The sequence below is a fragment of the Euprymna scolopes genome, chromosome 6, assembly GCF_053919585.1.
Source record: "Euprymna scolopes isolate OS-2025 chromosome 6, ASM5391958v1, whole genome shotgun sequence".
Lineage (NCBI taxonomy): Eukaryota > Metazoa > Mollusca > Cephalopoda > Sepiida > Sepiolidae > Euprymna > Euprymna scolopes.
This window is the reverse complement of record NC_136487.1, coordinates 89,001,695-89,024,203: the sequence shown is the minus strand read 5'-3', so window position 1 is coordinate 89,024,203 and position 22,509 is coordinate 89,001,695. Positions and strand designations below refer to the sequence as shown.

Genomic DNA, 22,509 nt, shown 5'->3' with positions numbered 1-22,509 from the left:
TTAATGACATCCTCATATGTGTAATAATAGCGTGATGTAATTTTATCCATTTATAGTTTGTGTATATAAACAAACATGGAAACATATCAATCAAATCGGAAACTGGAAAACCAAATGAAACAAAATAATATCCCATGCATCCCTAGAAATACTATTGCGGTATCTTTATTAATAAAATAAAAGGTTATTCAAATTAATTGTTAACCACATCTTAACATGTGAAATAATAGCATGATTTAATTTTAGCCATTTATAGCTTGTGAAACAGTTATAATGTAAACAAATGTGAAAACTTAAAAAATCGAATCTGCAACGCGAAAACAAAATGAAACGAAATGTTTCTGTCAAGCGTCCCTAATAACCGTTTAGTACAAACTAATTACTGTCTCGTTATCTTTATTACTAAAATAAAATATAATTAATAATGATTTGTCATATGTATCTTTAATACTAACATAAAATATAATTAATATTTGTCACTGTAAATGGAATAACTGTAAACAGCAATGAAGATATAAAACTCCAATTTCCATTTGTTGAAATAACATGACAATAAGCAATAAAACAATATGTTTCATAGTGATAGTATTAATTATAATGTAGTGCGAATCATTTGGGGGGGGGGATTACAAAGTTTGTAATCGGGGTATTCAATATGTAATGATTCTACTCAGGGATGCCATGTTTGTGTTAATCTCTGTAGCATTCTTTTTTGAATGATGATTCGGTCAATCCAGAATGTCTGAATATGTAGACATCAACCAACGAGATTTTGAGAAACGGTAGTAGGGAGAAATCATTATTCGAGTAGTGGTAAAGCGTTAAGAGTATGTGATGTGTAAGAAATTACTTGTCAGTTAATGACGGCTAAGACCCAGGAAAGTAGGAAAAAGTATAAATGCACACGGTGTAGAATGGGGTTATAAGAGGACTTATCAAAGAAAGGGAAAATTTGAGCTAATAGCTCTGTAGCTTAGGATAATGATGAAGATGGCGCTCCTAGGAATAAATGTAATGTTTTAATATTATGAAATAATGTGTATGAAATGGCAAAGGTAATGGTTAATAGCATTAATATAATAAATTTTTATGTGCAATCTGTTGTTGTAAACCTACGGTATTTTGATCCAGAGGGGAAAAACTGTGCCTCTTTTATTATATACAAGATTATCTCCTCCTTTCTAATGGGAGGATGAATTTATTGCCTATCACTTTATTAAGAGTAAAACAGTTACTACACTTTGAAGTAGTCACATTGCTAGATGCCACCAGTATTTTTTTTTTATTATGACAGAGTTATATTATTTTTTTTCTATTTCATCTTCGACAATTGGATGATCTCGTTTTGTTAAAAAGGTGTTGAAGGTGATTACAGATACAAACGAAAACAGATGCATATTATTATTAAACTAAGCATTAATCACACTTTAAAAATACATTTCATGTAAATGTCTAATTAAAACATGTTTCTCACTCAGAAAACAGTTAATTAAAATACAAATTCCTATGCACTAGAAAAATTGGCCGTCGGCAAATGATAAAGTAAAAAAAAAAATAGTAAAAAAGAGACTTTTGAATTAGTAATGTGAGAAGATTCAAGGTTGCACATGGAAAATTATTCTCACAGATAAAGCTTAGTATTAACCATTGCGTTCACATAATCAGGTTGAAGTTTTTCTTTAAATGTTAATTACAGATCAAGGGGAGGAATTATTTTTCAAAGTTAGATTAAGCATGTATAAAATTCATAATTTGAGGAAGTCGTCTGCCACTAATCTCTCGCTTTTAGACAGAGCTCAAAAAAGAGTGCCAACCTAATAGGTCCTGTACTAGGAAGCAAACTCCAATCTCTGTCCCATCGCCAAAATGTTGCATCTCTGATCCTGTTTTACAAGTACTTGAATGGAATGTGCTCTAACATACTCAAAGCACTTGTACCCTCTCAATGTAAATACTTCTAAGCCAACAAGCAGCAAAATCCCACCCTTACACTGTAGAGATCCTTAGATGCTGAAAAACCTCCAACTCAAATAATTTTTTCCCTCAAATTGCTAAACTTTGGATTTCCCTCCCGGGTTCCTGCTTCATTAACGTTACTGTCATGCAGAAGTTTAAGTGTAATGTGAACAGATATCTCGTTGCTCAACTCCTTACATAGTATCTCTGCAGATCAGGTCCCAACTATTAGCCCTTTATGTCAAAGTGGCACAGTGCCTTGTTTGGAGTGAAATAACAGTATAAAAAAATTAAGTGTAAAAATAATACATTCTAATATGTTTAAAGCTAATTGTTCATTCATTGTCCTCGTAGATTTTTCAGCCACATCTTTTGTGTTTAAACTGAAAAACGTAATGAATTTTCATAAAAATGTGACGCAATGAGTTGTTTGTTGGCGCAATATTAATTCATTCAGTTAAATCAACTATAAAATAATTAAAAGAAATTGGGGGTTAGCACACTTTTGGAGATGACAAATATCGTCAAATCTTATCAATTGGACAACTTAATTAAAGAAGTCATGTTTTTTTATTTGAATGACAACCCAAAATATCATTTTAGATTATAAAGAACAAAAGTTATAAAGGTCATGCTCAAATCTTCATCTTAAAAGTGTCTAGATGTGCGTTGACTAGAAAATACACTAAAATGTTGCTATCACAATTTTTGAAAGGTTATATTTTCTCCAGTTGAATTGATAAACGATTTGTTTAGACTTAATGGGATTATCAAGGAATAATTTTCAGATAAACAATTTACGTTAGCAAATTAGAAAAGTCACGAGGGTACACGTGCCATCTATAATATAGATCTCACCTGTCTGTTTAAATGTAAGTATGTATGTATGCATGTTTGTATGTCTACCTAAAACTTTGGACAGATTTTCACAAGATTGATATCGTTTTGAAGCTCGACCCTTCGGACGACAAATATCGAAAAATTGGCTAAAAATATTAATTCTTTCACCCTCAACTGGGCACTTTTCTACAGGGAGGGCTCGCATTTTTCGCCAATATTTTCGAAAGTCATCCTCTCTTTTCGATTGATTAGCCTTAATTTAAACTTTCGCCACTTCCGGTTTGGAAATGGATGCAACGGCAAAGACATCACATTTTTTTTCACATTCTTTTCCTCCTTTGCGGTACATGTTCGAGCCTGCTTGCCTACTACCACTTTTTTTTTTCCTCAACACACCTCCAAACACCCGGCACCCAGGTTAGTGTCTGATAAATGTACTTTAGTACCAAAAAGGAGCTGGCAACCAGCTTTCTTTAAACCTTTTGATCTTTTGCCTTTTTAAGTCTACTACTGAACACAAGCCATGCTCACTCTTGGATATTGTCCTCCCATTTCTTTCTTTGTCTGCTTTTACTTCTTTCTCCCTGTAGAGTGCCTTGCAGGATTGTCTTTGCAAGATCTGGTAAACGTGTAACAGAACCATAGCACTTTATTATCCTCTTTTTAATAGTAATCAGTAGATTCTTATATGGCCCAACTCTTCACTTTCTTAATAATGTGGCCCCTCTATGAGATTTTGAGGATCTTTAGGAAGCATCTCATCTCTGCAGTCTGCATTCTTCTCTTTAGACCTACAGAGTCAATGACTCACACACACAAACTGAAATACAGAAATAACCAAGGAGCACATCAGTTTGGTTTTTAGCTGAATGTGATATTTCTGTCATTCCATATTCGCCTTAGTTTGGCCAGTGCTGCTGTTGTCTGTGTAATTCTTGCACGCACTTCACAATTAGATTCATCATCAAGTACAACTTTCTTAAGTTAAAGCTGTTAACGGTTTGCCGTTTCTTACCTTTGGCCTTTATGTTTTTGCTGATGCCAGTCGTGTTATTAGTCATCAGATTAGATTTCTGATCTCCATGCCATATGTTGTCAAGTTCAGACTTTCAACTGGGTTGACCAGTTCTTGTTCAGTTCCTTCAAGTCCATCAATGTGATCTGTAAAACATAAGTTCTTAATTATCCTGCCTCCAATACCGATTGTACCTTTATTTTCTAGGACATCAGCCATAATTCTTTCCAAAATAATGTTGAAGAGTGCAGGAAAGAGCAGACAGCTGGCTGACTGTCATCCTGAACCACTCTCCTATGGTGCCAGTGAAGTAGACTGCACTACTAGCTTTGTCGTAGATGTTCTTTATGACTGTGATTAGGTTGACATTGATGTTATGGAGTCTAGTGGTCGCATGCCACATTCCACCAAATGCTTTTTTGAAATGTATTAAAAATGTGTAGCTCTCACACAGTATCCTAAGATTAACGATCCACTTCATGGTGTTGTGTCTTTCCCTGAAGCTTGCTTACTCTTCTGAAATGATCTTTTCTGCCTGCAGCTTAAGTCTGTTCAATGTTATCTTGAACATGACTTTATATTGATTGTATGATAGCTTGGGTACTGTCGTAAATTGCCCTTCTTAGAGGGTGTGATGATCAATGATTTAGTTTTTGGTGTAGGCCATTTTCCTGTCTACTAGATCTTGTTGCAGAATTATTGTAAGCATACTTATGGCTTCTCTCCTTGCCTTTATCAGTTCTGCTAGGATGTTTTCTTCTTTTTCTTCAGCAATTTTATTGCTGCTTCCATTTTTTCACAAAAGATGGGGTACTTGTCAGTTTTGGTTGCTAGAGGGCAATGTACATACTAGTTAACAAATAGTAAGGTGTATGATTCTTGAAATAAGGCCTACATTTTGTGGTTTGATATAAAGTCCACTTTTTTGAGTGGAACAAACACTTTTATCACTTGGCCAATTGTAAGAGGGCAGAAAATGCGAGACGCTTTGTGATTCGTGAGCAAATAACAAAACTTGTTATGAAGTAAAAAGATTCCAATAAAAGAACAGACAGATGGAGAGCTTATCAAAAGATGCTTGGTTGGTGTGAGAGACAGATGAAAAGGGGGACTGAAGCCAGCAACCAGTCGAAAACAGGAATAGAAAAAGACTAAGAATTCTTCTAAATTCAATCTCTTCTAAGGAACAAAAGTACAAAGTAAAAGCAACATAACTTTGCACTTTTATTATTCTTACACATCTGTGTTTGTTGTTCATTGCTGACAGAACCAATCATTCACCCAAGTCTCACACTAAAACCGTTTCGACACTAAATATCTACAGATCTTCTAAACAGTGTAGACATAAAAGAAATTTACAAAGCAACTATTAGAAACACATACAGTCCTTATAACATCAGACTACATTTAGCGTTACAATAATACAACCCTGAGTGACCTCCCATGGCATAATTTAGCTACAAAACATGACTTTCTATACCAGATCTGATCTTCATGCAAAGTTTAATATTGGCATGTTATTTAAATTTGTCACACATTGAATAGTGAAATCAGACTGTAAAACCTGAAAACTAATATCATCCTAAGCTTTCGTTGGATAAACAGATGTACACACATTTAAACTGAGTGTAAGCAACGAAAATACAGCATAATCATGTTGACACACCAGTTTTCATATCACTGAAGTTAAGCAACTGGTCAGTATTAGATGGATGACCATTTGGAAATACCAAGGGCTGTATGTAGGATGCTGACACCTTTCTGCAAGAACTGCAAAAACTTAATGTTGTCATCTCCCTTGACCGAAATATTCATGCAACTGGGGACCACTCATGAATTTGATATTCTAGAATTCAACCTAGGATGAATGCTGCTTCATTTGATCATTAAGTGAGGAAAAGGCAGGTTGAGAAAGATTTGGAATGACTCAATCAAAGATAACCGCAAACAATAACACATCAAAATCAACGGAAATGATAGAGTTTCATGGAGAAAGTCATTTTGTGCAACATGCATCTGATGAGGAGGAGATACATTGTGTGTGTGTACAGCACCAACCTTAAAGTGGGTTTAACCAACTTCCTCCAAAAGAGAAAATTTCATGGGAGTATGAAATTCACAAGTGGTTCCCAGCCGCATGTATATCCCTATTAAAAGAGATGATGATGTTTGGTTTTTTAAACTCTTGCAAGGAATTGTCGATGTCCTCTTACGTACAGCAGCTGGAATTCGCATGTTGGTCACCAAACTAGAACTGACCAGGCTCAACATTGCTTAACTTCAGTGAGCTAGCGAGAACAGATATGTCAACGTGATCATGGTGTATATGAGACACATTAAAAGAAGTAAAAGAAGAAAATCAACTCGTATTAGAAATTAAACATGTTAAATAGGCATAGTTTGCATACTGTGAAATAATAACTCAAAGTCAGTATTAATAAAATATATTAATTTTTTTTATTCAGTTTATCTTCATTGTCTAGTTTGAGTTAGGACAAAACAGGAGAGCATAAATTTTATGGGTCTGTTCCATTTGATGTCAGATAAGAAAACAGATGTTTTGTTCTCCTCTTCTTTCTTGTGTACCCACCGTGTAATCGCTTGACCTTTCCAATCTTCTTGTTAAATGTTCTGCATCTTTGTATCCTGCTTTAAAGACCAATTTTATCTTGTTTAATTTATTGTTTTAAAACTGTCAGTCAGAGTGGCGCAAGGATGCCAATCCTGAGTGCTCTCCTCAGTATGTGTATTTCGTAACAAATGTAAAATAAAATGACAATGTAAAAGAACACTGCGTTATTAAAATTCATGTTGAGCAGGTTTTATTTTTTTATTTTCTTAATATGAAGTTTTAGCTTTTTATTTTCTTAATATGATCAACAATGTACAATGTGGTATTTCTTCGATGATGTGAAACGATTTATTTAGTTGACTTTTTATTAACATGAGAAAGATTGTCACATTCTTTCAACAGGTTCTGAAAAAAAAAAAAAAGAAAAATGAAAAGCACTTTTTATATAAAATATTCAGCATAAAAAGGTTTTAATTAAACATTCATGTGTTGTGCTTAATTTGTTTCTCATACACCAGATTGTCCAGAACGTTTGTACCAAATTTTAAAGAAAGTTAAAAAAAAAAAAATAATATATATGTCATTAAATATTTAAAAATGAATGGTGGATTTTGATGTGTTAAGCCTTTCTAATAGTTCTCATGTTGTGTAATGTAGATTTTTCTTGATTAATATCTTCATTTAGTCACCATCCATAAAGGTTAGGTTTGCTTGTTGAGCATTCTTTATCATTCAGGGCAAAATCTGAAGTGCTACATACTATGAATCAATTTTGTAGAGATCTGTCAACCAATGCATATTCACGTTGTGAGAATAAGATCCAAGATAAGAACCATCTGAGCTGGTGCATCTACCACTAATCTCTCTCTCTCTCTCTCTCTCTCTCTCTCTCTCTCTCTCAGATAGTCGAAAAAAAGTTGTCAATCTAATCGGTCCCACTTTATAAACTAAGCTCCAGCCCCTGAACCATCACTGCAATGTTGCATCACTGTGCCTGTTTTACAAATATTTTAATAGAATGTGTTCTGATGAACTCTTTTCATTTGTACCCCTTCAATGTACATATCCCCGACAATCCCGCTTAGCAATAAGATCTAACCCCTTCACTGTTGTTGCCCCTAAATGCCAGAAAGCTTTCTATTCTAATAGTTTCTTCCCTTGAACAGCTAGACTTTGGAATTCCCTGCCTGCTTCACTGGCTGTACTGATATGCTGAATTTTAAATGTAACACACTAATATCTTGTTAATCTTTCCTAGACATTGCTCCAAATAGTAGCCCCTTGTCCAAGTGGCGACATGCTTTGTAAGGAGTGAACAGGAGGTAAAAAAAAAAACAACAAAAACAGTAATCCAAATAAACCAAATGATACAAATTAGATTTTCATTCTTTTCATAACTTTACAGTTTTGAATATCTATTACTAAAGTAAATTAAACTCGTATTAATTAGTAGAATTGAATTCTTACTTTGTAATCTTCATTAATGATACCCTATTAATTAAATTGTTGCCCTAGAAAAGACGGCATGATTCCATTTCCATTTGATGAAAACTAATTTTCTTTCTTTGTTGCAGACCATCCACTAGTTGGTCAGTTGTGGACAACTCACAAGAGCAATTGGAATCTTCTATCATGCCTGAAAGTGACACAATGTTCAACAAGCGAGATCAGCGATGTGCCGCTGTATAACTCATGCTTTCTACTGATTCAAGTTATGAAAACAGGACCACTGCCAGCACCTTCAAAATGCAAATGTGGATAGTTCAACCCTTGAGGGCACAGTTCAACAAAGTTTCTGGCTATGATTATGGTCTTTGGTATGGTTTTAAGAAAGGGACACATCATACCACCTCACATCTTCGAAGTTGGTTTGAAAGTTAACACCAAAGTGTACTTGGATGTGCTGAAAATGTGGTGATCCCTTGGTGCAATCAGGTAGCCTCTGGCAGACCCTGGGTGTGGCAGCAGGACTCGGCACTGGCCCACAAGTCCAAAGAGAGCTATGTTTGGTATTAGAAAGTGTTACAACTTTGTACCCTTCTCTCACTGTCCCCTCTTCTCCCCACGACCTGAACCCATTGGACTACTTCATTTGGTCATTCATTGAGAACATCACCAACATGACCTCTCACAACATCAAAGCCAGCCTGATCGCCGCCATCTGCCGAGCTCCCGCTAGCACTTGTGGAAAAGGCATGCTCTCAGTTCTGGATCCATATCAAGGCGGTGATTGAGGTTGAAGGCAGCTACATTGAATAGATGCCAGCTCTACTACATAATCAATTTACCTGAATTGATTTTTCAATAAAAGTTTTAAAATAAAGCCGTAGTGTTGTTTTCTTTAGGGTGACACTTTTATCGTTCCACTCTGTATTAAAAAAAGGAAATTAAAAGCTTTTCTAGTAAATTGTTGCTAATTTTCCAAATTGTCACACTATGTTAATGGTAGGAGTAATTGTCACACTATGTTAATGGTAGGAGTAATTGTCACACTATGTTAATGGTAGGAGTAATTGTCACACTATGTTAATGGTAGGAGTAATTGTCACACTATGTTAATGGTAGGAGTAATTAGTTATTTTAGAAAAGTTTGTGCAAAATTTTAATCATGTCTCACCCAAACATCATATCAAGTTTTTGTACCCAATTTTACTAAATCTATTAAGTGTAGCTTGCTTGAGCATTCTTTATCTTTAAGGCTAAAATCTCCAGCTCTAAACTTTGTGAACTACTACTGTAGAGTTCTGTCAATTAAACTATTATTTACAATACACTATACATATATTTGTTTTTGCTGTTTTTGTAGCATTTTTGTCTTTATGGAAATAGAAAAGCATCAAGTGCCTAAAAATTGGTCATGCAATCTTCCATTTTCAAAGAGCTTCAAAATGAACACCAGATAAAATAATTTTTAACTTTCTTTCTCAAGCTTGAGTTATAATCTAACCGGAAATGTACAGCTGTCAATAATTTGACATGATTTAACATGTCAAAAAAGTAAAAATTGGCATGGACTATCCAGACAACCTGATACTTTAATAACACAAAATACATGCAAAACTATAAACTAACTAGTGTGGGGAACGACTTTTTCACTGAACAATATCATAACAGTTAATGTAAATATTTCATTCTTTGAATGTGAATATTGTGGCATAAAAATGTTGCAGACTTTTTTGACATTTGATTGATTTGTTTGAAAAAATGTCACATTTTATCTCTATTTTTAGTGGAATATTCTTATTATAGCTATTTGCTGCGTCTGCAACCAAAACTATCGTATATTCTTCCCATATAAGGCATTTGATAGCAAGGTAAAAAGACTTTAACAATGTGTATTAATTATGAACAGATACAAGATGTGTGGGTCTTGATCTGTAACGTTGGTTTATCAGGATAGATGGTCCCTCATCGTCAGCGTGATGTAGTCATATGTAGTCATTGGCCCTGAACTGCTTGTCAGTCTGGTATCAGGTGTGATTAGAATGTGACCAATAGAAATTGATGGTGAGTGAAATCTGACGAGAATAGCACACATTATTTGATTTAGTAGTTGTTGTCACGTTAACATAGATATGCTGTCTTAATGTAGTGGAGTCGGATCAATACAAGATGACTTCCAATGATTTCTGGTGAGTGATACTAAGTGCAACTGTATCAAGTAAAAGAGTTCTGGTATGACTGATGCTGAGCTCAGCTACTTAAAAGCAATGTGCAGATGGAGTTGTAGACATCTAGCACCGAAGAGATGGGGACCAAAAAATTATCCTTGGATTCAGAAAACCGTGTTTCTTTTCATTTTTTTTTTTTATGCCAAAATAAGCAAAGCACACAAGTATTCAGAACACAATTTTATGGTAATATACATGTGAATATGTGCTGCAACTCTGGTGTGACCAGGATTAGTAGAGAACTCAATTCCACTTTTAAGCATTTTTGAACAACACAAATAAAACATACTTGGACAGCAGTCACTATAATAACAATAGAGAAAAGGCATGTTGAGCATCACAAAAGAAAATGAGATCTAAAAATCATAACTTTATGCCAAAACGACTGTGTACTCTTACCTACAACCTTTTAAATTAATGTTAATTGGAAAAAAAATCAGTCGTTCACAAACAATATTAATACTACAGGTCAGATGTTGCCAATGTTTGGTATGATGTTGCTTGGTGTATAAATGGATACACCGAGCGACTGCAAATGACTACACAAACATATTTAAATAGAGAATTTACTCTACACACACACACACACACACACACACAAAAATATCCCTCGTCAATATTGTGCTGAGGCATTTGGCTCTATAGTCTTATTAATACTGATACACACTAATACACGCACACACATCTTCATTCCTATCCAATTTACGCACACAGAAACACACACCATTCTTTTAACAGAATATTCTTGAACTCTTTGAACTATAATTCTTCATAAACTTTTTATTTTTCATTTTCATAGCAAAATTGTCCATAAAAATAAATGATTTTGTATGAACAGACATTGTCATTATTTCTTTTGATATTGCCTGTCTGCATGTTAAAAGATAAGATATTTACCTGAACTTTGGTAACAAGTTCTTTCCGTCTTGGCCTAATGTCAGTAGAATCTGCAGAGAAAACCAGCCCATCAAGTTTTTCCAGTATCTGCATCAGCGTTTCATCCACAACCTTTAAGTCATCAGAAATTTTTTTCCAGTTGATTTCACCAACGTTTTCCTGCAAAGAAACATTGGATATTTTTTGAAATTCATCATCATTTCAAATAACATAAAATAAAAAGACTATTTCAAGGGAGGTAATTTTGCGTCCATAATAAAAAAAGTAACTTCCCTTACATTTAAAGAAACTAAAGTAACTAGAATTTAAACAACATTGGATTCTATTATGGAATGCCTAGTGAGCCGCTCAGGCATTTTTTTGTAGACCAGAGCACACTTCTTCTAGTGTGCTGGCTTTACAAATCCTTACCTAATTCAATCAAAGTTTCCTAAAGCCATCTTTTAAAGATCCAGTACACATATCAAGATGTAAAAATATAAATATTAAATATCAATCCATCAAAGACACCCAAAAAAGTGGTAATAGAGATATTCAATTTTTTACTGCTGATATGTTTACACGTTTAAATAGATTTAAAAAATTAATTTTTGTTTGGACTTTAATTAAACTTACTCATATCATACTCTCTTTCACACACACACACACACACACAAACACACACACATATATATACTAGCAGTATTACCCGACCTTGGTCGGGGGTTGATTTAATGCCATTTTTATGCTTATGAAGTGTAAGAAAATAAATTATATAAAAATATAAATTTTTGAAAAAAAAATCTCAATCAAAATTTATGAGAAAATTAAATGAGAAAAGAGAGAATTTTAAATAAGTGTTCGTAAATGCATAAGTGTTAACGAGCATCTCTCCCCCCCTCTCTGGCTTTCTTACTCTTTCTATTTTCTCTCTCTGTGTCTCTATAAGAGAATAGAGAGGGAGAGAGAGAGAGAGAGGTGAGTAAACGTGGAGGTAGACACGTTTACCAGAACCAAAGGTCAGCTGACCAAATTACGTATGTGTGACGTGGTTGGCTAGATCGGTGAGATTTGATTTGAGCTTTGAAGAAGAAGGACGTTTTCCGTGGTCTCCCCCTCTTAACTGGGGAGGGGAGAGACGAACGCTGACGTGTGTGAAGAAGAACTAACACAAGCCGATTTCACTTCCACTTCTGCAGAACCTCTGGGGAAAGTAAAATAAAAAACTATAAAACCATTTCATCGTCTTGGAGTGATAAATCTTCGTCAAACAGGTATCAAGTCTCCCTCCAGGATGAGAAATTGCCAGATGGTTCAACAGCGAGAAGAAACAGAGGTAGGTTCAGAAATTACATGTCACACACACGATTCCCTTTATGATAATCAAACACACAACCATTTATATTAGAGACAATCACACGGAATCTTTTTGATGTTATATAGTGTATACACCCAAACGTAAAAAGTGCCCCTAAATGAAGAACTCTATATAACATATTCAAATGTAACGAAAGCTCAATTTGGTCCCCCTCAGGATAACCTCGATGATAACGAATATATAACATATTCAAATTTGGTGCCTCAACTGACAAGACCACCTAGCAAGGGTGGGTTTAAAAGAAAAAAAAGAAGAAAAAAAAGAACTTCGATTACCACGGGGAAAAAAGGACGAAAAAAAGACAAGAAAAACACAATAAAATGTCTGGAAAAAAAAAAAAGAAAAAAAAAAAGAAAGAACAGTAAAAAAAAAAATACAAATCAACACACACACACAACGTAGGGTCCATTAAAACACTAGGCGAATTAGAAAAATAATTAAGAAAAAAAAAAAAAAGAAAAAAGAAAAAGCACTACACACGTACAACCTTTTCACGAAGAAAGAAAAGGAAGACATACAGACACACAGATGTAAAACTTTATATATAGAAAATAGTTAAAAAAAAATGTTTATCGTATTGGGAATTAGCTCGTTATGAACGAAGAAAAATATCACTTAATGTCAAAATTAGAAGGGAAAATTTTGTAAATTTTTAACAACAGCCAGTGAGAAAACCAAAAAGATAAACATGTCAATCAAAAATATGTGTTATGAATATTTTGTGTCATTTTTAAACTGTGAACTAAATGTAACTTTTAATGAAAAACAATATGTACTGTTGATGAAAAGACAATGGTCATGTCCAGTAAAATGATTTTTTTTTTCTTTTTCGCTGATTGTGCGAATTTTTCGTAGGAATTCTTTTTTTTTTTTTTTTGATGACGTGGTCAAAAGGAGTATCCACGAATCTGTGTTTTGTTATTTGGAATTTTGTTGTTAGTGAGATGGGACTTTGTGATTGCTTATAGGATATTTTTGTATTTTTTAATTTATTATTTTTATGTAATTGATGTGTTGTCAAACGGTATTGGCAGAATTTTCTTGTTCTTTGACATGTATTTTTTTTCGCAGAATGGTGAGGTGAAATCTTTGCTTGTGGGGTCTATTGAAAGAATGATTAATAAAAGAAAGAACATGTTAATTAATTAATAATCATAATAGTAATAATAAAATAGGGAAAAAGAGAAAGAAATAAGATTTAAACAGTGTAATAAATGATTTAAAAAAAAAAAAGTTTCGGAAGAGTCAAAGGTTCAGTCGGTATTAATTTCAATTTTCGAAAAGTAGAATAAAGGTTCTATTCGACATGAGTGACGTTTTGACCACATAAGTAAGGTAGAAAAAAAAGGATAAATATAGGGTTAAATAAACTATATGAAGAAATGAAAGAAAAAAGTGGGGCGTGAATGGAATTTAATTTCTGTGGCAAGCATGTTAGAATTTTGGAGAGGTGTTGAATTACATGGGTAGTTATTAATTTCATTATTCTCGGGAAATGATTCGAATTTTATTTTTTTTATCGTGATTTCTGTTGATTTCGAGTAGAATCAACATTTAGCAAGTTTGAGTACTTCATGTGTGGAAATCCGATGTTTTCCGTGAAGCTATGTGTCTTCAAGGCAGGTTGTGCTTACCGACTTTGGAAAAAAAAAAGTTTTTTCTGACATAGCAGTAAACGGAATGTATTCTGTCCAGCGTGAGCGGATCTAGTTGTAATCAACTTCAGAGAGCAAATGAAATGCCCTCTGACATGGCGTAAGGGGCAGAGGGGGTGCAATGGCTGACGTGGCTATTATGTTACGAATCGCTCAAGAGAAGATGAATGAAATATGTATGCAAGTACTTAGGAAAATAAAATGTTACCCTATTGTGAATTAAAGGTACCAAAAGTGTAAAAAAAAAAAAAAAAAAAAAAAAAAAACATGTTGGGTGAATTTAATTGGTATTATTAAATTAAATTATTTTGGAATAGATTTGGTTGGTTTAGTTATATTTTAGGGACGTTTAGCGCGTAGTTGCATTTTTTTCATGAGAATTACAAGGCGATTAGGCTGTAGAAAGCAGTTTTTTCTGTTGTTTTATTGTTTTTTTTATAAGCCACGGTATTGTCACAAATTAGAAAATTTGGCAGGGGAAATACTATTTTAGAGTAATGAGTACCCTGTTAAAACAATACTAGTGGTTCCAGTGAGTTGGAAGATGCCACGTAGGCCCAAGCAACGGCAATAAGTCTTGTCCAACAAAAGTCTGGCGTGCGAGGTTGCGATAATTCCTCAGGGTACGGAGCGACTGGACAGTCGGTACCAAGCCTAATCACGGGGAGATAGAAGAAAGGGAAAGATGCAGATTACGTAAGGGACAAGATAGAGCCTTATTATTTTTTTATTTTTTTAGAGGAATGTGTGAGGGATATCTGGGTTGGAATCTTGGGACTTGCTGGGAATGCGGAAAAATCACAAAGGGAAAGCTACTTAGTTAAAAATCGATGCGCAAGTAAGCTTTGGCGCATTAGTTAGGGGGTGATGATTCCGTATCTTGTCGGGTTCCAGGAACTCAAACAGGCTCCGAGTGAATCAGTGTGAAGGCGTATCTTGGCTTAGACCAACCAAGGGAGTTAGTAGAAGAGCTTTGTGAATTCCCGAAGTAGTAGATAGAATAGAACAAAGCTCCAGTAATAGGACCACTCAGAGAAAGACGTCAGGGCATTACAGTAAAGGAAAAAAAACTGGGACTTAGGCCTATGCTGAAAGTCGAGAACGCGAGTGGGATGGTTGGGTCGGTAGAGCATCAGACTTTTAATCTGAGGGTCTGGGGTTCGAGTCCCCATGCGATAAAGCTACCACCAACATGGAGCATCCGACGTTCTGGTCGTAATTGCGATATGCTGGCCCCATTTCGAAAAAGTGATCGAAAATGGAGTCTCCATTTGTTTGGCCAAGTGGTCCAAATAAAGAGCAGAGTCAGTGGAAAATATCCAACAATGCGACCGCCTAGACAAGATGTATATCTGCAAAGCTGTATCTTTGTCTAACTTGGAAGCAAGTTAATGTCGAGGAGGGACTTTCGAGAAGCAGCAGAAGGGTTGATAGTGTAGTAGAAGAGTACTGGTGCCTGATCTTTCTTGGAAAAGGGGTGAGTCCGGAAAGTGGAAAAAAATAAAGATGTACTTCGGACATAATTATTTTTTTTAGTTAGTTAGTTATTAAAAATGTATGGCTTGCCATACATTTTGATAAAAAAGGGGTGGAGGAATGTTAACGAGCATCTCTCCCCCCCCCTCTCTGGCTTTCTTACTCTTTCTATTTTCTCTCTCTGTGTCTCTATAAGAGAATAGAGAAGGAGAGAGGGAGAGAGAGAGAGAGAGAGAGAGAGAGAGGTGAGTAAACGTGGAGGTAGACACGTTTACCAGAACCAAAGGTCAGCTGACCAAATTACGTATGTGTGACGTGGTTGGCTAGATCGGTGAGATTTGATTTGAGCTTTGAAGAAGAAGGACGTTTTCCGTGGTCTCCCCCTCTTAACTGGGGAGGGGGGAGACGAACGCTGACGTGTGTGAAGAAGAACTAACACAAGCCGATTTCACTTCCACTTCTGCAGAACCTCTGGGGAAAGTAAAATAAAAAACTATAAAACCATTTCATCGTCTTGGAGTGATAAATCTTCGTCAAACAGGTATCAAGTCTCCCTCCAGGATGAGAAATTGCCAGATGGTTCAACAGCGAGAAGAAACAGAGGTAGGTTCAGAAATTACATGTCACACACACGATTCCCTTTATGATAATCAAATACACAACCATTTATATTAGAGACAATCACACGGAATCTTTTTGATGTTATATAGTGTATACACCCAAACGTAAAAAGTGCCCCTAAATGAAGAACTCTATATAACATATTCAAATGTAACGAAAGCTCAATTTGGTCCCCCTCAATGAATTCAAAATGGCGCCCCAGGATGATAACCCTAGTGAGAACTCGATGATAAGAATATATAACATAAGCACTGTATAAGCAATGTGGTTTTATTGTTGTTATGAGGAGTGTTTTGTTTTGATTAGTTAAAAAATCAATTTTGGTAAGTTAATGAATTTGCATTTGTATAAATAAATGTTATTTAAAGTGTCAATAAAGTCAAGTTAATGAAAAAATGGAAGAACTATTTTAAATATAAAAAAATATTAAGTTGTATTTATACAGTAATTGAGGTATTACAGTCTGTGAATTTTTGATTTAAGAACGTAAATTTTCCAATTGTATCAATAAACGTCTTTCCAATTAACGGAACAACATTAAAAAGTTACGTCATCACACAAAAATTAAAAAAACAAAGAAAAACACGCTGTAATGGTCGTGTGTGCATCTGTGCATGTGCTGTGAAATAGTAGTATGAACAATTCCATAACAGAAATACGGTGTCAGCGTTGGTCTGGCTCGTCGCTAAGCAACGACCTGGAAAAATGGCCGATCATTTTCATTTGCATACGTACAATAATACATAGCGATTATCAGTTGCCGATACTTGTTGGAAACATTTCGATGCAAAACCTAGCTTAAAACACTGCCAGACACAGCAAGTACCTTTGTGGGTAATTTCATAAAAATCGGTCAAGCCGTTTTTGAGTCTATAATGAATGAACTCACACACACACAGAGAAAGTTGCATTTATATAATTAGATATACAAGTCAACTAAACATTAATACAAGAGCTCACATTTGAATCAGGGAAAATTAAGTTTTGCAAAACCAGTTAAATTTTGTAAAAAGACAAAATCTAAAATGAGTCAATTTCTGTATAATCTGGATTATTCAAACTCCTGTTCCCATCTTAAGAATTATTCATACGTTTCGTCCGATAATCTCTAACCTAGTGCAGCTTGTCAAGCTTGTGACTCTTTCTGTGAAACTTGGTAATTTATACAGAATTTCCAACAGAACTCTTTATTTAATCTACAAGGGTAGCAGGGTCTTATTTGATAGCCATGAAGGGTTAATAGTTTTATGTAATTAGCAATTGTATTCTGAGCATCATCAGCACTGAAGATTGAATTTTCAACCTCTAGAAGAGTGTCACACTTTAATTCCATCTCATACTTTATCCATTACAGTGGTGGAAACGTTATGCAAATAACACTCCAGGTGAGACTAGTAGTCCAAATAATTCAAATAATCCAAATTATCAAGCCTAATCTAAAAAATTCAGAAACATAATAGTCTATTTCTGCTTGTTATATCCTTTCTCTCTCTTTCTTTAGCTTAAATAGTATTACTATTTGTGCGCATATTTCCTTCTATTCACACTGAACTGTTTCAACCATAGCTACACTTGTCTGTTAATAAACAGAAAGTGATTAACACTATATGAAAATAAGAGCGGGAAGGGAGAGGGTCATAAAAAAACATGCAGAGAGAGAGAGTGAAAGTAATAGACAGAAAAGAAATGGATTACTTGATGAATTAATTGCAAATTGTTGCTAATTAAAACAATTATTTTCAAACATTGTTCAATGCTAAAACTGAGGAAGATTTTACCATATATTTTGTATGACTAAAATATATGTCGGAAAAAAGCTTTAGAGAAACAAATGTTGATTAATTCAGCTTTAATATAAATAATAGATTACCTGGTTCAACCGAGTGATTCGCCTCGAAACCTGCTGTAATGATTCTTCCTGTTTCTCAATATCATAGTTAATGTCTGTCAAAGCCTTCTGATCAGGAGTTTCTGCAGGTTTCTAAAATATAATCAAATTAAATAAAATGCTTAACATGAATAGAAAAAAAGACAACACATTTTTGATCAATCATATTGTTTGATATTAAGGAGGAGGGGGGGGTCCAAAATTCAGATTGATCAAGCAGTCAACAAGTTAAAGTAATAAGTGATGGAATTCTCCCAAGCAAAGAAATTAAATAAACAGTGGAAAGTTCAAGGATCTTATGACACAATCAATGTTCATCTCTGTTCTATTGATACTTGACCATACAGGGAGGGAGCATAGATTGATACTCCAATCTATGGTCTCTCCCTGTAAAACGGTCACAACAAATACTCACCTAGCTGACACAACTACCAACAACTTTCCTTACTCTCTATCTGTGCCCAAAACTAAATGAAAGTCCAATGAGCAGAGTTTCTTTCCTAGAAGAGTTCATCTATGGAATGCAATACCGTGTGTCTGCTTTCCTGCCGACTATAACATAGTAGTCTTCAAATCTAATGTAACTAAATTCCTATTTAGATAATCTAACCTTAGCCAAGTTCCACTGTGACTTATCTTGTTGTTTCATCATCTACCTCACACTTAACCCTGATCTTAGAGTGGCTTCTGGGGCTTCATAAGTGCTGAGTCTCCAAAAAAACATAAAAATAACTGGAAATCTTTGTTTTATTAATGATGAATCCAATAATTTTGGTGAAGAATTTATGTTCTTAAGGTTTTAATATCTTTAAATATGGATTTATGGTTGGATTATTTGGATTACTATTCTAATCTTATTTTCATGATGGTTCATCTAATGTAACCTCTGAGTTTCTTTATATCGAACTTGGAAACCTGCAAGGAATTTCAAACATGGATCCATGCTGTAACTGATTTTTTTTTGGGGGGGGGGGACTCTAATTCACCTCAACCCGGGCAAATTATCACTGAGCTATATGGGTTTATTGTGATCCAAAGCCAGATTGATAGTGGACATCCTAAGTAACGAGTTTTGTAGCAAGATCTTATTGACATTACATTTAAATTTCTGCATGTTGGTATAGCCGGAGAAACAAGGAGAAGAGAGGAAATTCTAAAGGTAAGTAGTGTGAAGAAAAGAAGATATTTGAATAGAAAATTGTTCATTATTTTGGGACGTGAACAGTGAAGGCATGGGATTTTGCTGCCAGTCAAGTTAGTTGAGGGTATTGATGTCAGGAGGAGGTAGGACAAATACAATAATTTTATGAGAACACATTCCACAGATTACCTGTAAACAAGCACAGAAATGCAACACCGCACAAATGCTGCAGGGGCTGGAGCTTGGTAAACAACGCACAAGCTTAACAATCAGTTTTATGTCACAGTCTTCTGAGGGAGAAAGGTTCAATCCTTACTACAAGCAATAATAACTAAGAATAACATAATGATTAACATTTCTACCTGGTCATGGCACACAAAACAAAAACAATCTACCTTGGTAGATTAAATAAAGGGTCCAGTTTGAAATTTCATATAGGCTTCAGAGTTCATCATCAAATTCAGTTTAATATCAGTTTTACATGCTGGCATGTGTTGGACAGCTTTTAAACCTATATCTGAACAGGTCTTTATTTTTCATCCTTATAAGTTCCTCCCATGTTTTTCTTGGCCTTCCCCTGCTAGTTCATCTCTTCTACATCTACTAACTCTCATCCAATCTTTCAACACGGCGTAATAATAAAATCTCCTGTTCTACACATATTCCCCTATACTGTCCAGATTTAATCTTCCTCTTACATAATCAGGTCTGAGCCTGTCTTTACAACTCACATTACACATCCACCATGTCATTCTCACATAATTTCTCTTTGTGCAACGTATCTCATCAACCCTCACTTGCAAAGTTTCATTTCTATGCATCATCACTTTGATTTTTGTAACATTTGGCATAAAGATTGCCAAGTTGAAAAAAAAAAAATGTATCCAAAGAAGGTCACAAATGACATTGGCCAAAACGTTATTTTCAACAATTATGTAATAATTAAAATTAAGTTGATATTTTACTTATAACTAGAAGAAAATTGTGAGTCCATGTCGTTCACAATTATAATAGTAATTCAATTAAAATAAATCCAATATAATCTGAGTTCAGCAAAGACAATTCCATAGTACAGTAAAACCCCGAGATACAGTATTAAAAATTAGTAATGAAATGCAGTACAGTATATAATACACATGTATATAATCAAATAACATTATAAATAACACTGTAAGGAAGGAAAATATCATAACCAGGGTCTGGTAAAATATTTTATTCCACATCGTAACCTGAAAAAAACATATTCTAGGGTCACCGTATCCTGGGATTCTATGATGATATTCATTATGCCAATCCTGTATATAAAAAGGTTGTAATAAAAAATGTATCTAAAAAACCTAAAGTGATTCCAAAAAATCCTACCAATGGAATCATTAATAAAATGCACAAACTTTTCTGCTATCCAATCATAATTAGTAAAAATAAAATGCTGTCTATGCCTGTTTGGTTATTTTGTTTTATGGCATATCAACCCTTTTGGAATTATTCAATGCCAAATCATTTGGGTAAAAAAAATTGTTATGCTTCACGCACTTTATATCTTCACATATTTATTCATAGTGTTTTGTTTAGTTGTTCTGTAGAGAAAGATTGTTGTTTTTGTTTTGGCTTTGCAGAACATGATTGAGTTTTGTAATGGAAAAGGAAAAAACAATAACATCAATGTTTGGTGCAGTTTAGTCAGGAAACCAATATCTTCAGATAGACTGATCTCGTAGCATCAGTCATTTATGTCGGACTTTCACACTCACGGGATCTTAATCTCCAGATTTTTATCTGAGATTATCAAAGATAATTTCTATTAAAATTAGCGATGCCCTTTTCTCTTCTCTGCAACTTCTTTCCCACAGAAGAGATGTAGTGAGCCTGTCTCTGCTCTATCACTATTTTCATGCCAAATTTTCAACTGAACTCCAATCTATGGACCCCCCCCCTACACCTATTTTTCACAAAAAACACTTGTAAAAATCACTATACATAAATTTCAACATTCTTTATCTGTGCTTAAACTTAAACGTGGATTTTATAAATGAAGCTTCTTTCCTAGAATTATCTGCCTGTGAAACTCTGTTCCACTGGTTTGCTTTCTAGTTGACTACAATATAGTCGTCTTCAAGTCCAACATAAACAAGTTCTTATTGAACCATCCTTGTAAATAATCTAATTATACCAAATTTCCACCACAAACGATTACTACGCTATTGTCCCAATGACTACCATACACACATTAAGCCTTATCCTCGAGTGATATGGTAATTGACAGCAGAAATCAGGGTTCTGTAAAGAGAGGAATGCATCAGTTATTTACAATCGTGCACGTCAAATCCAGGTGCATTTATTTATTTATTTGCAGACTGTAATCTTCGTCTTCATAGTTGTTTATTTACGACATTTCGGCCAACTATTCCTCTGGCCTTCGTCAGGTTAACCACCGGACTGAAACTTTGTGGGCAAATTAGTCATAGACTAGGCTTTATTTGCTTCAAATATGGTTGGATTGCTGAATGGATTGTAATTTTTATTAACAATTCCAGGGTTGCTATTTTTTCAGGAGTAAGGGGAGGTCACCCTTTATAAAAATCTTTAAACAAATATAAAAGTATTTTTATTAGCAAATTTCCAAAATGACTCACAGGTTTAGCCATAAGCATGAGTTTGCAGCCATTTTTCATGCTGAGGTTTGAAAGTAATTCATCAGAATATGTCAAAGATCGTCCTGCAAGTGAAGAAAAAAAAAGACGACCATTAATGGTAAAAAGACTCAGAAATGAATGCAGATTTATTGCAGCTTATATTATTCAATTTTCATAACCTCGCATTTTTTATGTGGAATCAGAGTTAAGAAGTTGGAGTTAAAGCAAGGTTATTGCTTCAAAAAAGTCTGAGTTGGACTTTTGAAAATTTCAAGAACTTGGAGTCAAATATTTGGTTGTTTTGTTTTACGTTACATCAACCTTTTTCAGGCTATTTAATGCCGAATTCAGTAATTTTGGAAAAAAGGTTTACTTTAGGTTTATTATATTTCTAAATACTTATTCACGATATGTGATTTTCTTTTATAACATATCAACCCTTTTCAGGATCAATCATTTTGGCTAAAATTTTTACACTTGAAGTTCTTTATATCTTCATGCAGAACATGATTGAGTTTTGCAAAGAGAAAGTAAAAAAATAAACAATAACATCCATGTTTGATGCATTTAAGTCAGGAAGCTAGTATCTTCAGACAGCCTGATCAGGTAGCATCAGATCGAACATTTGAACTGCTAACTCCACAACACTGTTTTCATCATGCATCGCTTTTCATATTAAGTTCTTGAGAATGTGTTCATTAATATTAAACAAAGAAAACTTGAAACACATCTGTTCTTTTTAGAATGTAAAAGCTATCAATAAAATGTGTTCAGCCATATTTGAGGC

The 22,509-nt window shown here is 34.4% G+C and overlaps 1 protein-coding gene across 1 annotated transcript in view; it reads right to left on the bottom strand.

The window, feature by feature from the left end:
- Positions 1–6,245: 6,245 nt before the first annotated feature.
- Positions 6,246–22,509, bottom strand: part of LOC145277772 (BAG family molecular chaperone regulator 1-like) — a 32,395-nt gene continuing 16,131 nt past the window's right edge. Inside the window, exons 3-6 of the mRNA XM_080129520.1 lie at positions 21,723–21,805; positions 17,931–18,041; positions 10,952–11,110; positions 6,246–6,788 (exon numbers count right to left, since the gene is read on the bottom strand). Coding sequence (XP_079985646.1) covers positions 6,732–6,788; positions 10,952–11,110; positions 17,931–18,041; positions 21,723–21,805 — 410 coding nt within the window. The 3' untranslated portion in view covers positions 6,246–6,731. The remainder of the gene's footprint in view (positions 6,789–10,951; positions 11,111–17,930; positions 18,042–21,722; positions 21,806–22,509) is intronic.